This window comes from Neodiprion fabricii, chromosome 7 (assembly GCF_021155785.1).
Source record: "Neodiprion fabricii isolate iyNeoFabr1 chromosome 7, iyNeoFabr1.1, whole genome shotgun sequence".
NCBI lineage: Eukaryota > Metazoa > Arthropoda > Insecta > Hymenoptera > Diprionidae > Neodiprion > Neodiprion fabricii.
In genome coordinates, this window is record NC_060245.1 from 1797080 (window position 1) to 1815660 (window position 18581).

An 18581-nucleotide genomic window follows, 5' to 3' on the forward strand; every position below is an offset into this window, starting at 1 on the left:
ATTAAAAGTATTCGAGTAGTGTGAAAAAAATTGTCTCAATACATATCACGACAAGTTGGAAAAATAATTACGTGTCCAAGTTTTCTGAAAAAGCACAAAATTCAGAGCTTCGTCATTTCAAGAAATTTCACGATTCATTTAGCCCTGATTACGAACGATCGTTAGGACCCGATTACCGTCGTGAAAACCTTGGAAAGCTTGTCGAAACCTTCGTGATTTGAAATCGCGGGTAAAATTTCGCTCCGAAGGTAGGAAAAGAAGTGAATTTATAAAAAGTCGGCTCCCCCGAGGACGAAGACGACGGTGTTTTTTCTTCGCAAAAAGGGTAGTCGGGGTTTCGAGGCTGTACATCAACTAGCTGGAAACTTTGTCACTAGTTAAATAATTCGAAGCCTCGGCCGACCTTCGCAATGGAGAGAAACATCTCCCAAGAGCAGTTACGACATAGGGTAGGAAATTTTCTCATCCCCTGGTCCAGATCCCTCCAGACAGACCCGACAGACCTTCGGGATATCGTCGTCGGCTGACGTAAATTGGTAGAATAGAAAGTCATGGAAATTTTTATTGAAAAACTGTCCCAAGTCTCCCACGTTCCCATTAATAATTCGTTCATTTTTTAAGGGGTTCTACCAAGTCAGGACGCCGAAAAAACGCGATTATTCAAGAAATTTTAGCGAAGAGACGTTTCAATTTTGTTAATATAAAAATTTATATACATACTGGGGTAGTATTGAACTTCGCTCTGATATTTTTTAGTCGTAAAAATAATGGTTTTTAAGGCTGCTATATTAATTATTATAATAAGAATCAATTATAAACAATTATCAACACCCGAAAGAATTTTTTTTTGTTTCTTTTCATTTTAATCATTCTTATTCCGAGCCAAACATCAAAAAATCAACTTTCTTTGTACTCTCGTCTCTCTTTCGACGATTCTATTACCGAATATCATTGTCTTGTGTATAATATACGTTATATACAAAACGCGTGTCTCGCATACGTTTATACGCGTGTATTGATTTCGGCGTGAAATAGAATTGTGTATATATAATGCGAAGGCACCGTCATTAGATCGCGATAGCGTGATAACGCTAACGAATTCAATTAATAATCTCAACACGCGAATATCAGAACAATTATCTAGACCAGCAACCCCGCAATTTGCTTCTCCGGAGGTTCTTCCTAGCCGGGAAATTCCGGAAACCACCTTTCCCAAATTCAAAATTACTCAATGTCTAATTCACAATCGCTAGAAAACAATTAAAATCGAATTACAACAGATTCGCGATTGTAATAAACAATGCGAATAATGAATTCAGATTGTTTTCCACAGACGTTAAATTTCCAATAACCAATTCGATTTTTTGTAAACTTTAGCGTACGATTTTGATTTTCGTTTTTTTACGACTTTCTCAAGACACAGGAAATAGGGGTAAGATTTTTCTGACAAATCGATCGCCGCTATCTGTTTCGTATAATTATCCTAAGATTACGAGAAAAACATTCCCAAAACATCTCAAAGTCGTCCCAAAAGTAATTCCTTATTAAAATAAAGTGATCTTGGAATGAATATTTTTTCACTGATCGTTCCTCAATCCCTGTACGAGAAAATCGGTTCTTGGATTTTACTCCACGACGACTATCCGTTATACGTATGTATATATATATACATATGTATACCTTGGTATGTATAATCTGAATACACGGAGACCTGCTTATACGTCAAACTGCCGTTTAATTAGTTCACACGTCAGAAACTGCAGACTTAACGCTGGCATAACTTAGCTTCCGGAAGCTGAATTCTCTCCCTCTCACTCTCTCCTTCCTTGGGTAGGGTCGACCTACTAAATTCCAAAGGTGCAGAGAACCGTTTACCCCCTTCTTCTCGCCCCCAAATGGCAACGACCTACTAAATATCCAAGTCTTTACGTAATAAGCCCGTTCGGCTGAAACTTACCAGCCGCTTTTGCAGAAACGATGCGGTACGATTTCAACTATTATTCTAGTCATTAGACGCAATGTCTCACCCTTAATGTCCGGTCTTAAGATTCGTGAGAAGGAAATAAAAAAAGGACATTGTGGAAACGGGTTTCAAATAGCAAAAGTGGAAGAAAAAAAATTTATCCGTATTTGCTTTTTTATTCGTGTGATTTTTATAGAATTCTTTTTAGTAACCGAATCGGTTTCCCATCAATCACCAGACAAATTACTCACAGGTAGTCTAGTTTTTTTATTTCGAATTCTATCCACTTATTCATAATTTTCACAAACGTTTCGACGTTCCACTTTTAGATAAATATCAATCGTCTTTCCGTTCGTCTTCGAGGTTTACGGTCTTTTGGATTACTTTAATATTTTTTTTTTTTTTGGAGTTTGACTTTTCAAATTATTATTTTTTTCAATCTCGCGCACCATTCGGAAAACTATTGAAAAGAGTTTGGCGGTCTACTGCCCAAAATATTTCTTGATACAAGCTTTCGGTTTCCATTGAACGGAGCGAGTACGACCGAAGTCGGAATGTAAAACGAGGGGTTACCGTATGTATAACGGAAATTCAAATCCAATTATGTTAGCAGGCATTTCGAGGTGATAGAGAGGGATAGATAGAGAGGAGAGAGAGAGAGAGAGGGAGAGAACGGGAACTGGCTGCGAGTAGTTTCATCCCACCGCTGCCATCACTTAATTCCGTTCTCGACCGACTTCAACGCAGCGGCGGCTTTCCCTTTGAAATAAGGAAGACGATTGATCCCTCGGGATTCTGGTTGGCTTTAATAGTTCATTACTGCCCCAGATTTCAGTAGTCCGGTCTTCCACCCAGAACTTAGCAGACGTTCTTAGTCCGGCTTCATGATCAATTTTCGAATTTAGTGAGAGTTATTCTTTTTCCATTTTTACGTTTTTGTCGATATTGACCGATTCAATTGTAAAAAAAAAAAATTCTCACTTCACAGCCGATGTTTTATTTAGAAGATTTTTTGTCGACAAAAAGAATAAAATCACAATCGCAACTCGGTTCGATTTTCTTTTCATACATTGAACGTTTCTTCTCGTTTCCACATCTTATTTTAATATTCTTGAAAGACATCTGGAATACTTTGAGAAATATGGTTAAAGGGACAAAAGGGAAATGTCCTGCGGTGTATGAGTATAGAAATAAGGAAGGAGATGAAACGGGGAGATAAAAAATCGTAAATCAAAATTCTCTGACGGACGGATAGTCGGAGGCTGCTTGGTGTTGAGGGTTGAGAAGTGAGGGGTTAGGGGGTGTTATTTCACTCGACACGCACCCCATTCTTGTTAAATTTATCGCTTTATTTAGAGCCTGTAAAGCAACGTGAAACTGACAGTGCAACTTTTACCTATCTTACTTATTCCGCTTCTCAATACGTTCGTCATTCTTTCTTTTACACTTATCCTTACCCCCCTCGTATAATTTTTCATTTATTGAATGCCTGTGCTACAAATTATTCACCATCTTGCCGACGCTCAGGCTGAAGGTGACGCTGTTCAACTTCACGAAAAATCACCTAGAGCTCGTACCCTAAACCCTTGCAGGTTGAATGTCGCAAGGCTCGGAACGGGCGTTGAAATATCCCCCGAAAAAACGTTTCTTTTCCTTCCCGGTGACTCGACAATTAATGTTATACGAAAAAGAGGGTAAAAATTCTAGTCCGCGTCAGGAGGTTGGACATTTTGTAAAATTTGAATTTATCGTTACGAAAGTTGAACAAATAATCTGACAAAATAAAAAAACTAAAAAATGGTGGGATTTGCACGGAATTCCTTCTATGATTGGTGAAAACAATAAATTGTACTGTTCAAGGACTTTAAATTTCTCTTAACGTTAAGGAGAAAATAAGGCATAAGCGCATGACTTAAGGGTCCGTCGCACACGGTATTAGGTAGACTTGATTGTCCGAGGGCTTCGCGACGGGGATTTAAGTGCCTACCTGCAGGGTCGGAATGACTCTTGCGACGCCCGTTTTCCGCCCCTGCATCTTTCCCGCCCCCGCAAACCGAACGCGAAACTCTGGCGGAGCTTTGGAGGGTAGCGGCGAGCCCTTAACGACTGGCAATTAAAACGGAACGCGAGGAGGAAAAACGAGAGAGAGAGAGAAAGAGAGAAAGGGGGCGGGAAATGTGGCTTTTCGAGAAACGCCGGTACAATTTTTACACAGGAAAGTATTCCGTAACCTTTGTGTTGAGGAAAAAATCTGCCGCAGAGTCTGAAATTATCCGTGGAAATTTATCTTCTGGCAAAAAGTTGTAAATTTCAAAATTCATCGTCAGAGAAAGTCAAATCATCCCTCGATCATCGTCTTTCAAATTTACTGCAATTTTCTTTCAACCGCAGTTATTACAACACTATTTCGCTGATTTCTAGCAATTCTTCTTCTGTCGCCTGTTATTGAATAAATGTGGTTCGGTTTAATTTGTAAGATTAAAAAAAAAAAAATGACTCTGGTTTTTTTTTTTTTTTCTTTCTTTTCTTTTTTTTCACGTACAAGCGTACCTACGGATATATGTTTGATTCGAACGGGTTTTGTATCCTGCATAAATTAGAATATAATTCTAATCAAATTAATTTGCCAGGGGATCTGGGTAAAGGGAGGAATTACACCCGTCTTTTAGACAGGGATCGACTAACGAGGTAAAGAATGTTTGCGGATTGCGCGGGTAATTCCGAACACCGTTAGAGAATGGAAACGGGTTGGGTAAAAACTTTTCAATCATGTTAATTAAGGGAAAATTTGAAAACCTTTGGGGATAATATCGTCGTCTGAAATTCCTATAATCAACTTACCCCTAATCTACGAAGTATTTCGGGATTATTTTACAACGTAATACATCGTGACGGTCGGTTCGTTTTTCGCGGTTTTTGTTTTTTACTCGTATTTAATTTCTGTTTTTATTCACCCGTACAAAGAAACGAGAAAACGCATCGATCCGGAGGGCTTTGGAGTAATTGTCCGTGTATTTATGGATCTTGGTTGTTTTTAACGATCGCGGCTGTTCGCTCGGTTAGCGATTTCGACTAGGGGTTGTTTAATGTTCCGTAACCCCTTTTCGACCGCTCGACACGCCACTCTCCGAGGGATTCGATCGTGTGAATGGATTACCGAAAAACCAATTATCTCCGTTTCTCTTTCGTTCCCCCGGTTTTCCCTTATTTTCCAACTCCACGATCGATCCTCAAACCATTCTTCGACATCTACGGGAGAAACGATTTGCGAGAAGAATTTTCGAATTTGGTAAACGAGACGATGAAATTCGGTGATAGAAATAGACGAGAATAAAACCGTAGGTCCGTTTTTTTTTTTTTTTTTTTAATACACTGGACTAACTTTTCAGCGGGAAGGAAAAAAAGAAAAAGGAAAAGAAACCGAAGATACGGTTCATTTTCATTTTTCCTCTCTCGTCTATTACGGTAATAACGGAACAGCTTGATAGCCGAGCTCTCTCCCTCCGCATAATACACGACATAATTTTCCGTAATTTATAATTTATGCTAAACATAAAATACGGATAAATTTTATCAAGTCTCTCTTAGAAACTCGAGCAATTCATTAACGAATGCATTAATTAATTATCGTATATCACGTGGAAAGGGGCCTGTGAATAGCGTATTTTCTTCAACGTAACACGGTATGGAAAAACTTTTTCACTCTTCAACGTCGTTCGTTTTCAGTATTTTGTTTATTCTCTACTTCTTTACCCTGTAATACTTTTTTCTATATCTTTTTTTTTTTTTTCTCTTATTCTTCTTTTCACCATACGAGCTTTAAACATTCGATATAAAACCCTACCGATATGTACAATACATCGTATTTAATATGTTACACTTCGTGATCGTATAATCAATATTTCACACACTTTTCCGACTCTTTTAATCACCGTTAAAGTCATTATAACGGTTCTTCTTGTTCCGCACTTTCTTCTTCTTACTATTTTCATTCTCTTGGTACCTGGCCAGCGATTCGTGAAATAATTCAGAACGGAAATATATAATGCATACGCCTTGTGAAACATTGACTAGAATTCTGTCGCTTTTACCACTTTCTCCATCACTTTCTCACTCCCTTTCTTTTCTTCTTCAATCTTGCCTGGTACTTCGACGCGATACTCCGTTTCAATTATAGCCGTAATTCTATTTTATCATCGACGTTGAAAATCGTTAAGTTCGCACTGCACGTTTGTATTCCCTTCACGTTTGAGATAAAAATGTGCAAAAAAAAATTAAGTCAAGCTTGCGTCAAACTCACCCGGAGAAACGATGCAAGAAATTGGTAAATATATCGAATAGCATGGAATGCATCGCGTTTCGATGCCCTGCTATTTTGACCCTGGCTGCAGTTCGATAAACCTGTGCTGCAGATTCTAAACCCCGATATTCATACAATTTTCTCGAGACGTTCGTCTATTACCCGAACCCGCTTCTACCTCCTTCTTTTCCTTCTCCTTCTCCTTATCCTTATCCTTATCATTCCGAGCCTTTTCCTTATCCTCATCCTTATTCTATCCCGAGGTACATAATCCAGGTCGGATATTCCGGCCAACTAGAATTCACGCCAGCTGCGTTCGCGTGCCCCGAAAAATTCTCTCGTTCGGGATTGTTTTTTTTTTTGACGTTTTTTCAGCACACGTGAAATTTACAAATGAAATTTCTCGGAGAATTATTACGGCAATTTAGAAATTTAGATAGATAGCTGGGAAAATTCCGAAAATTTTAATTCCATATGATTCCGGATCATTGATGTTTGCATTTCGAAATTTCCGTTTAAAATGCAACGGGTACTTGGCATACCCGATATACTATAGATAAACAGTTATGCCCACGTAATTTCAGTCGAACTATGTAATTAACCTCGTACCCGTATCTGTGTTCAGGCAAATTTCATCGGATCTGATCGAATACGGTCGTTTTATACGTACGTATATGTGCATTCTCCATGACTGTTCTCGTAATGAAATTAGCCCTGTCTCTCGGTATTTCATTCCCCTGCAGTCAACGATATCAATCTCTTTTCACCCTCGAACCCCACGGTTGATAAATGATTCACCCCCCCCCCTCTCTCTCTCTCTCTCTCTCGCTCTCTCTGTTTTTGCGCTCGATTGATTTCGTATTTTTTGTACTTCTGTTCGCCAATACCGTTTATTTTTTTTCCCATTTTGACAAATATTTTTGATCCCCAGAGTGTTTTTTTTATTCGCTTGATTTTGTTTTGCTGTATTTTATGATTTGGTATATCGGTTGTTGTTCGATGTTTCATTTGTCTTTGTGATTTATTTCGTCAGGTTTTTTTTTTTTGCTAGGGTGATAAACCAATGTCATCGGAAAATCAGTGGAAAAAAAAAATATCCAGTCGTCATCCGGTTGAAGAAAAAGGAACTAAATTTAAAGGTGAAAAAAAAAAAAATTAATATTCAACTGAAAGAACTTGGTCAAGTTAAGATTTCTAGCATAAAATTCTTTGATAAAAAAAAAAGTAAATAAAATAAAATAAGGATGTCACGCGTACTTTTGCGATATCGCGTACATATCTAAACCTATTATTTTTTCACGAGAATCACTGTGAATCTTTCTTTTTTTTGTTTGCTCCAACTTGCGTTTACATGCGTGATCAAACATTTTTATCTTTATCTCTCGTCGATTACTCTTCGTTTATTTTCCATTGCTTGACAAATTTCTCTGATCAATTTTATCAAATCATTTGTCCACGTTTGCGAAACGGATATTCTTTTGAAATCGGACACCCTGTGAATTTTGTACGTGCGTACGAATAGAGATATAACGGAGTGCGGGAGAAGGAAAGAGACGCTTTTTCGTTCGTTGGTTCGTTTTTTTTTCTTTTTTTCTTTTTTTCTCTTCGTTTTTTGTATCCGCTTCGTTTTGCTCATTTTACTTTTACGCTGGCTTTATTTTTATTTCTATTTTCCGGACGGAAAGCAATTCGACAGCGGCACGGCGGCGTGCTTGCACAGCAACTCGACGAGCTACTCTCACACTCGCTGACCAATTTAACGGCTAAATTGGCGCGCGAAGTGATTAGTGTTCGCGGAAGCGAGTTCTGCCGGGGTGCACCTCTCCCTCTCTCCGTCTCTCTCCCTTCCCCTCTCTCTCTCTCTCTCTATCCCTCTCTTCTACGCAAACGCGCAAGCTACAAATCTCTCCTTTCTTTTCAGTCGTTGCTGTTCGGTGTTTATTCATTTCAACGATTTCGAACGATTTTATTTACTTTTAATCGGTCAGAGGTCGGGACGAGAGGAAGTCGAGTGATGAGCGAGCGGGTGGGGAGAAAAGCAGGAGGCGGCTATTTATTTCTCAAAAATGGAGAAGAAAATGAAAACAACTCCCTTGCGTGTTTAAACGTTTCTATTTTTACGCATGGAATTTGTAATATACACGTACAATTGTATACACTTACGGTTTTTGTTTTTGCACAAATCGGAGAAGAATTTGATCGCTCGTTAATTTTCCGCCGACGATGTTCCGCCTGTTTTCGATCTTGCTTTTATAACCAACCCTGCGAATTTTTGTATACCTTTTATCGTCGCCAGTTTTTTCCGAAGCTCTACCGTTTCGTAAAACGATAAAAAAGCTGAAAGTTTGAACCGGCGAATCCAACTGTACTGAAACAATTTTATTTTCACGATTTTACGACAAGGATAAGCCAGTGATACGCGCGTAAAAAAAAAAAAAAAAAAAAAAATAGGAAAACGAGATGTAGAGTTTTGTGAAATAATATTTTTCAAAATTGTCGTTTTTAAATTATGTGCATTACGCCGACGAAATGGAGCGCACTGCGGGGGGGATTTCAATTAAAACTAGCGTATAAAGCGTGTTTAATGTCCGCCGCTTGTGCAGCGGAGGGAAAGAGATCGGAAAGCAAAGCGGGCGCAATTAGGCACACGCGTCGCTTAAAGCTCCCCCTGCATCCTTGCATCCTGGTCCGGCATACAGATGAGATGAATTTCAGGACCCAACGATCCCGAAGCCTCCGGCGGTTAACCGAGGCCTCTCGCTTTCGCGCCGTTTTCACGATCTCCGAAATAAACATTTTCACTTTTTCGCGCGAACCGGTTTCAGGGAAATGAAATACCGGGGAGAAGTTTTCAACTGGGATCGAGAGAATGAAACTTTAATACGACTGTGTATCACGGTAATAAGTAAAAGTAACAGATGACTCGCAACTCGGGACTCGAGTACGTTTGACGACATATGTATATGAATAATAATTTCCGGACGAGTTTAAGCTTGCTTCGTTTCGCGAGACGATCGTTTACTCTCTTCCACTTCTAGTTTCCAGTTTTCCTTGCACTTCGTGCAGACGTTTTTATTAAATCCGATGACGTCCGGGGATCTTTATTAATCGAGAATTGACAAAAGGACGGAAGCGGGAATTGGGAGGTGAGGGACGAAGGACGATAAGTGGGAAACGAAACGAGACGAACGGAGATAATGGAGGATACCTGACACGCAACAGGGTTTTCGCATTAGGTCATAGCCGTTGTTTGACGTCCGACGTCTCATCTGGCAGTTAACGATTATTCCTCCGGATAATTACCCAAGGCGAAGTATACGTCGAACTATCGTTATTCGGAGAATTTTTTATACCCTCGACGCGGCGAAAACGACACATGTCAAAACTTACCCCGTCGACAGGTGTCTCGTTAGCGATGATCGATTTTCTTGCGAATAATATTATCGAAGGAGAAGAGAAAAGGCAGAAGCTATAGAAGTTATCGATAATTCATTGACCACTCAATGCAGTTTTATTCAATTTACGAATGGCTGATTGACCCACGCAATTTCTGCCTCCAAATTGTGACGATCAATGTTTGAACGAAGCACGTGCTCGAGGTGATGAAAGAACATTCGGCACGAGTCAAAGGGAGAACTTGAAAATAGAACAAAGGACGGAAGGGGTGAATAGTCGAGACCAGGGGCAAAGAAAGAGGCTTTTCATCGTGTGGTAAATAGCACAAGGACCAAGGCTTTTTGGCGACACAAAGAGGCTTTACTATGGCTATGATTTACTGTGGCTATGGATTTTACAGGCTAGTGTTAATTGGTGAATCTTTTTATATCAGTCGTTGGAATATTTTGGGCCGATTTTCAAATGATCCTAGTTCCTGAGTGTTGAAGAGCGAATAAAAAATCGATGAAATTTTGGATCCTGCGAATTAATACTCACCTTCGATTCAATCGCGAAGGTGATCTTTGACGAGATTCACGCTTCGGGAACTGTCCGTACCTACTAGGGTGGTCCTCGTATGGGGTGAAAATATTCCAAGTTATAGATTTTTTTTTGCCCACGAATGACCTCGCGATAAAATTCAGTACAAAATATATCGAATGAACATGTATGTGTTCAAATAGTTTAAAACTTGTCGCTTAAACAGGGAGACTAGGAGAATGAAATAATAATCTGAAAAAAACTAAGGAATTTTTCTTCTCCCCATATATGGAACCGATTTGACACTATCCGTCGTGATTTTTATTTTCTACCCTATAAAAGGACCACCCTACTAACATACCCACTAAGCATTCGAAAAGCTTGTCATTCAAGATCGACGAAAAATCTGTCAAGCCCGACAGCTTTTAATCAAAAGTCAAAGCCGTTCTCCCGAAAGCTTTACAGATTCAAGCGAAGGAGAAATACAGTGCCAGATACATTGGGAAACGGCATGAGTTCCTGATTGTGCGGGACCATCTTTGCCGTATGCGACGTCAGACGAATCGTGATGCCTGACTCCCTCTTTTTTTTTCTTTTTTCCTTTTTCTTGCTTCTCTCTCACCCCCCCCCCCCCTAGTTTTTTTTCCTTTTCTTTTTCACCCCGGCTCCCTCGGCCAGCTTCTCGGCATCACCTTTCCTTCTTCTTCCGCCGCGTTGTCCCTCTTCTCATACCGTCCTCTCTCGTCGTCGTCCGTTAAACCCCTTCAACGACCCTCGAGCCCGTGTGGGAATCAATTCTATTTTCCGTGTGTTTTGTTTCGCCACTGTCCCAACAAGCCGAGAGTATCGAAACCTCAGGGGATCCGATCGCCTTTATCCACCCAAACTCCTCGGACACGAGAGGCCGTGCTCTTACCGCCTTTGTCTATGTCTTGTTATTCTTCTTTTACTTCTTCGCGTTTCTTCGAGCGCGGTGACAGAGGAGTCTCTTGGGATTTTCATCCCCCCCCCCCCCCCCCTGCCTTCATCCCCACCTCCCTAAAAATTCAGACCGGAAAAACAACGACAACGTCGACGTCGATAAAGAGATTATTTTCTATTTCATGTAGGAATGTAAAAATTGCGTAAACAAGGTTATCCTGAAAAAAGATACCATGTACGGTTGAGCTTTCACCGCAGTGCGTTTCTCCAGAGTGAAAGGTAAAATCTGCGTAACTTCCTACCCAGTTAACTTCTCCCTCGATAATCCGGTTGGAATAGAAGAAAAAAATATATATAAATTGTCACCATCTTTGATAAAGCCTGAGACCGCCGTTCCGGGAGGAAAGGGGCGAAAGAGTGAGAAAAAGAGAGAGGGAGAAAAGTAGGTGGAAAAGAGTCGATACGGCTGAGAAATCGCGAAGAAAGGAAGGTGAAGTAAAGCGACGGAGTAAATTCGAATGCGATCGGTTTTCGGGGCACGATCGAACACGTACGAAGCTTCTACGTGTACACCGTATAATAAAGTCACCCCCCCCCCCCCCCCCCCCCCCCTCGCCCCATGATTCGTTTTTATCTCTCTTCACCGGTGGCGGCAGGGACTCGCCGTTGAAATCCTTAATTATTTATACGGCATATTTTTATGGCGTAGCTGAGAAAGGACATGAGAAAAAGAAAAAAAAAATAAGGAAAAGAACGATCACGGAGGTGGAACTTTTCTCCATCCTAGACCTGTAATGTTCGGGAAAGGAACGCGGGTGGAGAAAAATACGGCAAAAGATAGCGTCGGAGTCAAAGGCGAAAATGTATGAAATTATTACCAGCGGTGTTATACCGTATTTTACGGTGATGTGTAGGATTTAGCCTGCCACGCGACGTTATTAGAAGTCACCGGTCGGCATGAGGCGAGAAGGTGAACCTGCCTGCCTCCAGGTATCCGCCTCTATTACACCTCCGGGTTTCTGATTCCCCCTACGTCGTCTTCTCATGCGCTCGCGTGCAGCGCACCTTTAAACCTTCGCCTATATCTCAGCCGTAAGTTCATCCAGCTTGCTTTCGGTTCCCAAGTCTCATTCGATATTCAATCGTCATAATTTTCCATGGGGTTTTTTGACAAACTTTCCCCCGGATCCTCAAAATTTTCACAAATATTTGTTACAAAGCTTCCGTCGAGTTTTTGAATTCTTATGGGGTTTGACAAAATATTTCTATGGGAATTCCATGGGGTTTTTTTTTTTGAAGTTTTATGGGGTTTCAAGAATATTCATATGGGAATTCCATGGGGTATTGTTGTTATTTTTTTTTTTTTTTTTTTGTTGAAAACATTCCCGTCACTCGAAACAGAAGATATTTCCGTACGTACGAATGAATAACAACCCGTCGCTATTCCGGACGGCGGGCAGCGCTGGTTTTGCAGATACGACGATAATGATCCCGTAACAACATTAACAATCCCTGACATTTCAGGGAACGGTTGATTAGCTTCGGGAGTAATATTTGCAACACGCACACAAACGTATTCACGTAGATACGAACGCGTGTAACGGGTGTATCCAATTCGTCGTCGTCGTAGTCGGTGATGCTAATGATATTCGAATCACGACGTTGCAGTAACGGCATCGGGACCGCGGCTTGAGGGGGGGGGGGGGGGGGGGGGGGGGGAAGGGAAGGGGAGCAAACAAAATTTGAATATCGTCCACGCGGAGTTGGATTGGTAGATAATAGGTTTGGCGGTGAGTCGGTAATCTGACGGGGCGTCAATCAATCCCAATCAGTTAATGCGTTTCGAAATTCTGCCTCATCCGCGTCCAAACCCTCGCTAACGTAGTACGTAATACCTACACACGAAATATATGAGATACGAGCGACGATGCGCTCAATGCGCATGACTTCACTTTGCGTTCCTGTACCGGCAACAATACCCACGTTACAGGGAAAGGAAGGGAGGGGAAAATAATGTCAGAGGTCCGTACTGAGGTTAAATTTGTCCGCGGATAGTTGAAAATAATAATAATTATTTGTTTCTATGTAAACCTTATTCTATGAATATAAACTTTGCAATTTAAAAATCGTCATCGTTTCGTAGTTGCGAAAGGGTGGTGAGGGTGGATCCTGGAAAGCGGAGACTTCCCTTTGTCTCTTTCTCTTTATTCCGCTCTTGTTCGCGATATTTCTCTCTCTCTCTCTCTCTCTCTCTCCCGTAGCTCGGGAAAAATTTAAATATGCATGACCTTCCTAAGCCAATTCGTTACCACAAATCTTAATTAAACGAGTTTATTTTTCAGCTACCGTATTCCACGTTTATACGCTTTGTACTGTATAATGCATGAGTTTTAACCGCGAGTGTGCGTATACTGCTTAAATTTTTTCCTCCTCTTTTGTTGTTGTTTTTCCATTTTTTTATTTATTTTTTTTTCATTTTCCGGTTCCTAATCGTTGTTCTTCGTTACCAAAAAGTGTCTCGTAAATAACCTATAACAGTGATCGTGACGGTAATAGGCTCGATGTAAGTATGATTTCTTCGTGTGATTCGAATTTTTATTTTAATATAAATTGATTTCGATCAACCGACTTGAGGAAATAAAAAAGAGAGAAAAATACAATGATCCATTACCATCATCGTTCGCTAAAAATTTAATCTTGATTCTATTCGTTAGTTCCTTTTAATTATTATATTTTATTTATTTTTTTGATGTTACGCAAATCCACGAGAAAATATTTTTTATATTCACGTCGAATCTATATTTGTATAAATATATAATACACACACATGTATTGAATACGTGAAATCCCGACCCTCGAGCACCGGTATTAACGGTAATTTACACTCCCTTTGAAAACGCTCGGGTATTTTATGACGGCCTAATGCTCGTTCCCAGTTTACCTTCATCCTCTCTCTCTTTCCTTCTTCTTACCCACTTACATGACCGACTATAATTTACCATAATACTATCGATAAAGAAATTCAATATTCCCTCCGTAATAAAACCTCGGACCTTGGCTTTGCAGGGTTGGTGAATTTAAGGGGTGGGAGTCGCCCCGTGTGATATAATTTATTACCCTTAAGCGGCTACTGCCAAACAACACGATATTCCAAACTGGTTTACAAATTTTTTTTAACACGCACCCGCCGCGACTTCGTGTTACGAGCATAGAACTCTATAATTACACGTATAAGCTTGCATATATTAAGTTCAACCCTGACCGTCGCAGATCTTCGATACGCGAATTTTTCTTCGCCCCATCCCGTTCTCAGCTTCGGGGAACGTTGCTCTTTCCCTCTCTCTCTCTCTCTCTCTATCTCTCTCTCTCTCTCTCTATCTCTTTCTCGTTTCAAAATTCAATTTCTTATATCAGGTTAGTTTATGTTGGAGCTTAAATTTCTCGGAAATCGATTCAACGAATTGATCGAAAAACTAGACGAATAAAGAATTGCTTTCCACTCTGGGAAACGCTCCGAATTTCCAAGCTTCGCCGAAGTTCATAACTGAATAATGGTTAAACTTCGGTTATGTTCGGTTCATGTGGAATCTCCGATATGTACGTATATCCCCGCGATTAAGTCAGTTGGAAATAGTTTTGAACAGCAGAAGCTCTTCCGATTGTAGAGGGAAGAGCTCCTTTCAAGATTGAGCGTCTAAATTGATCTCGAACACAATTCCGGGTTTCCCGAATCCCTCTCTCTAATTTCCATCTCGCACACTCTCGTAACTTATTTTTTTTTTTTTTTGTTACTATTTGTTCTTCACGTGGCATAATGCGTTCCCCGATTTTAATACAGGTAGAAGAAAAATATTCCCAACGATATCGCCGATCGTTTCGCTGATAAATGCTGACATAGTACCTTTTTTATCCAACGGGTTAATTGTTTCTAAATATTGAGGGTGCTGAAAAAAAAAAAAAATGGATACAAAATGGGCCCGTCACGGGCCCGGTTTTGAAATGTTTGAATAGAAAATACAGTTTCTGAAAATGTTAAAAAAAGGTCCTTCTCAAATTCACTTTAAATATTTACAGATAATTGAGTAGTCGAATGAAAAATGTGAAAAAATTCAGGGCGCTGTTTCACAGTCGGGACAATTGCGGAATGTTTTTTTTTAAAGAAAATCAGAAACGATTAGGGTCGGACGTTGGTCGGGTTCGCATGGATTTCCCCATATTTACCCCGTAAATGGAGCGTTATCGCGTCCAGCCGGGTGTCCAGGACCCGGAGTCTCGGTATTTTGACCGTTTTCGGGAATCCCCGGTTCCCTCGGGTCACCGCCGAGTCCGACCCGAATTTCGTTACCGGTTTAAGCTCACCCTCTCGTAGCCTACGCCGCCTAAGCCGCCCCTGACTCGGCCCCATACGTTGCAGTTTCCACATGGCTACATATACGGCGTGCAGTCCGTCGCCTCGGAAAGCTCAAACAACCGTTAGACACGGTCGGACAGCGGAGAGCGGGCCTTATATCAGTCCCTGATAGGAGAGGCGGAGGCAGCTTTGACATAGATGAGCTCGAAATTCTATGACAAAAAGTACAGGATAAAATATTCGGACGATCAATCGCCTCGGTAATGAGAAGTTGGTATTGAGGATGTACCGGCTTTAAAATCTCGAATCGAAAGTCAGTCTCGTCGACGATATCGAGTACCTTGTGATAAGGTGAAAATCGAAAAAAAAAAATCAACCACAGTAAAAACGATTTGTTGAGAATGTATAGCCAATAGCGTTAAAAAAATTGTTCGAACCTGTAATTCAAGCACCTCAACAACAACGAACTTTCGAAATTATAATATCCCGCATAAACGCGGTGCGAAAACTTTTCTCACGTAATTTGTTTCTTTTGAAATAATTTCGTTTTGATTGAAACTTCCGAAATATTAATTTCTCAATGTTTGTTCAAAACATACGGGAACACCGTTCACCCTCCGTCAATATTTACTCATTTATATCGGTATGTATACACGGGTATTTATCAGTCACTTCGCAAGGGATGGAGAGCGAAAATGTTTTTTTTCGGGGGTTGGTTTGCCTACGCACGGTGTCTCTCGAGTCCCGTCTATCTGTATGTATCATTTTTTACGATCTCCATCGACACCGCCATGGAGGGAAAAAGGACGAGAGAGAGAGAGAGAGAGAGAATTTTTTTCACCGATATCCTGTATTATACGGTTATACTATGTAGTGGGTGTACCCATTACCGAACAGAACGGTATCCCGGCAGGGATGCGAAACAGTTTCATAAAACATGCATCGGTTTCGTATTACCTACATCAGCTCCCCTTTCATATATGCATAGTACGGCATGTGTCGTTATATCCGTAACCTCGATTCGCCTCAGAGAATGTAAACTAAAAACAAATTCCAATTCCATTCTCCTCGTCATGTTTCTTGAAAACCCGTAAGAATTACAAAAAAACACGAAACAAAAAACCATAATAAAATCCCCACAGAATTTTTTGAAACCCCCATAGAAGTGAAAAAAAAAAACACCAGAATAATTTCAAAAAAATTCCAACACGATAACCTGACAAATTGTTGAAAATCTCGCTCCGCGTTGTAGGCGACGTATATTTTAACTTGGTTAACAATTACTCTCGTCTCCTTTTTTTTCTCTTTTTATCTTCCTTCCTTCTTTCACTCGGTCGTTTTTGTTTTCCTTTACTTTTTCGTTTTCTTCAACATCGCGATGCGACCAGCGGACGGCCTCACGTCACGCCAAACTACCACCGACTCATCAATCTCTAGTTTTCTCGCGTCGGCGAGCTGAAACGCCTTTTTTCCATCCCTCAGTTTTCCCCGGGTTCCTCGCTCATTCCCTTTTTCCTTCTCTCGCTTTCTCTCTCGGTCTTCTACCTTTCAAGGCTGATCATTCATCCGACGACTACTCCAATCAACAATCCCACCCCTTCCTCGCCCCACTCTGTATAACCAAACCCCGTCAGATCATCCTTTTCATAAATTTGATCCGACATCGGATTTGGTTCGAATTGTTTTTTTTTTTTTTTTTTTTTATCGTTTAACAACTGTACGGTGGTTGGATTTTTAATTCCTCTTCTGAAATTACCCTCATCTTTTTCTTTTCTTTCATTGTGTTACAGATTCGACGTTAGGGGCAGATCGTTGGAACACGCGGAGCACAAGTCCGAGTTGTTCGGTAGTCGGGCGTATTTCAGAACCGCCGTCCAACAGCCGGCCGTGCTTGTTATCGACCAGATAAAACGACACGACGCAGCATCGTACAGATGCAGAGTCGACTTCCGCAAGGCGCAGACGAGGAGCTTCCGGTACAACCTGACAGTTATCGGTGAGTGAATCGCTATGCTTAAGGTATTATTCGACGTATATCCCGAACAAACACTGATTCTCGACGGAGCGAGCGGATCGTTCAATATTCTCACCGAGACTCACTTCTGGTTGTGAATATCCGTCCAATGATACCTCAATCAAATCTAGATCAATTCTAATTATTCTTTCGGTTTTCAACCGGTAAGCGGTCTCATCCCTCTCTCTCCGCCTCTCGCCCCGATCTCTCTTTCTCTTTTTCCCTTCCGTCACCTTCAGACCAGGCGGTGTTTTCATCAGACGAGAGATCGGGTCCCAGAACCTTCTAGATTACATCCAGGATGCTGCTCCTGGTCGTCTTACTGATGCTGCTGCTCCTGCACTGTGTAGACCCAACTCATTTCCTTCCACCCCTCGTTTCAACCCTCAGCCCTAAACCCTTCACCCCTTTACCTTCTGGCTGATCATTTCCTTTTCTTTTCTGCACTTTGTCACGTCGCTTCATTCGTCTCTGCGTGTTATACGTCTTATCGTCTTTCTCCGTTTATCGTTACCACTTTTTCCTTGTTTCTCTCATTCGGTATTTTTTTTTTCTTCTTTTTTTCTGTTCTTCACATTCACTGTTCGGTTTACACGCGATAGCCGTTACGCAGTATAGACAAAGAATTAAAGAAACCAGTGTTTTCCATACTTTGAATTGGAAAGTAAAAAGTGTTCTTTCATATGAAACTTCAAATGAAGCCTTCTCAGACTGCGATTTAATTATAAAACTATCGAGTAAATGAAATTTTCAATTCCTAAAACAAAAATCTTTATCGTATTAACACCCGCGTACCTAGTTTTACTGTAACAATTTTTTTATTTATTTTTTTCTAACGAGCCTTTAGAAGATAGGAAAAAAAGAGGGTACAAAAACGTACCGAGACTTATGAAACTTTTCACCGAGAAGAAGCAGCCAACGGCAGTAGCAGCAGCAGCAGCAGCAGCTTTTCGTTAAATTCGTTATTATAACAGCTGCCGGAGTTTAGGAGTTTTCAAGAAATTAATAAAAATTCTCCTTCCCTTCATTCATTTGCTTTTTGCTGTTGCTCTTGCTCCTGCTTCAAGAAGAATAAAAGGATCGGGAAATCGGGGATGGGGAGGACAAGTTTGTTACT

The 18581-nt window shown here is 40.7% G+C and overlaps 1 protein-coding gene across 7 annotated transcripts in view; it reads left to right on the forward strand.

Moving 5' to 3' along the window:
- The window catches only part of LOC124186107 (nephrin), a 154534-nt gene that overhangs the window by 100021 nt on the left and 35932 nt on the right, over positions 1 to 18581 (forward strand). For all 7 annotated transcript variants that reach the window (XR_006871560.1, XM_046577508.1, XM_046577504.1 and 4 more), the window contains exon 3: positions 17241 to 17446. Coding sequence is in view for 6 of the 7 variants with exons in the window: in XM_046577508.1 (XP_046433464.1) it covers positions 17241 to 17446 (206 nt within the window). In the remaining variant the exon portion in view is untranslated. The remainder of the gene's footprint in view (positions 1 to 17240; positions 17447 to 18581) is intronic.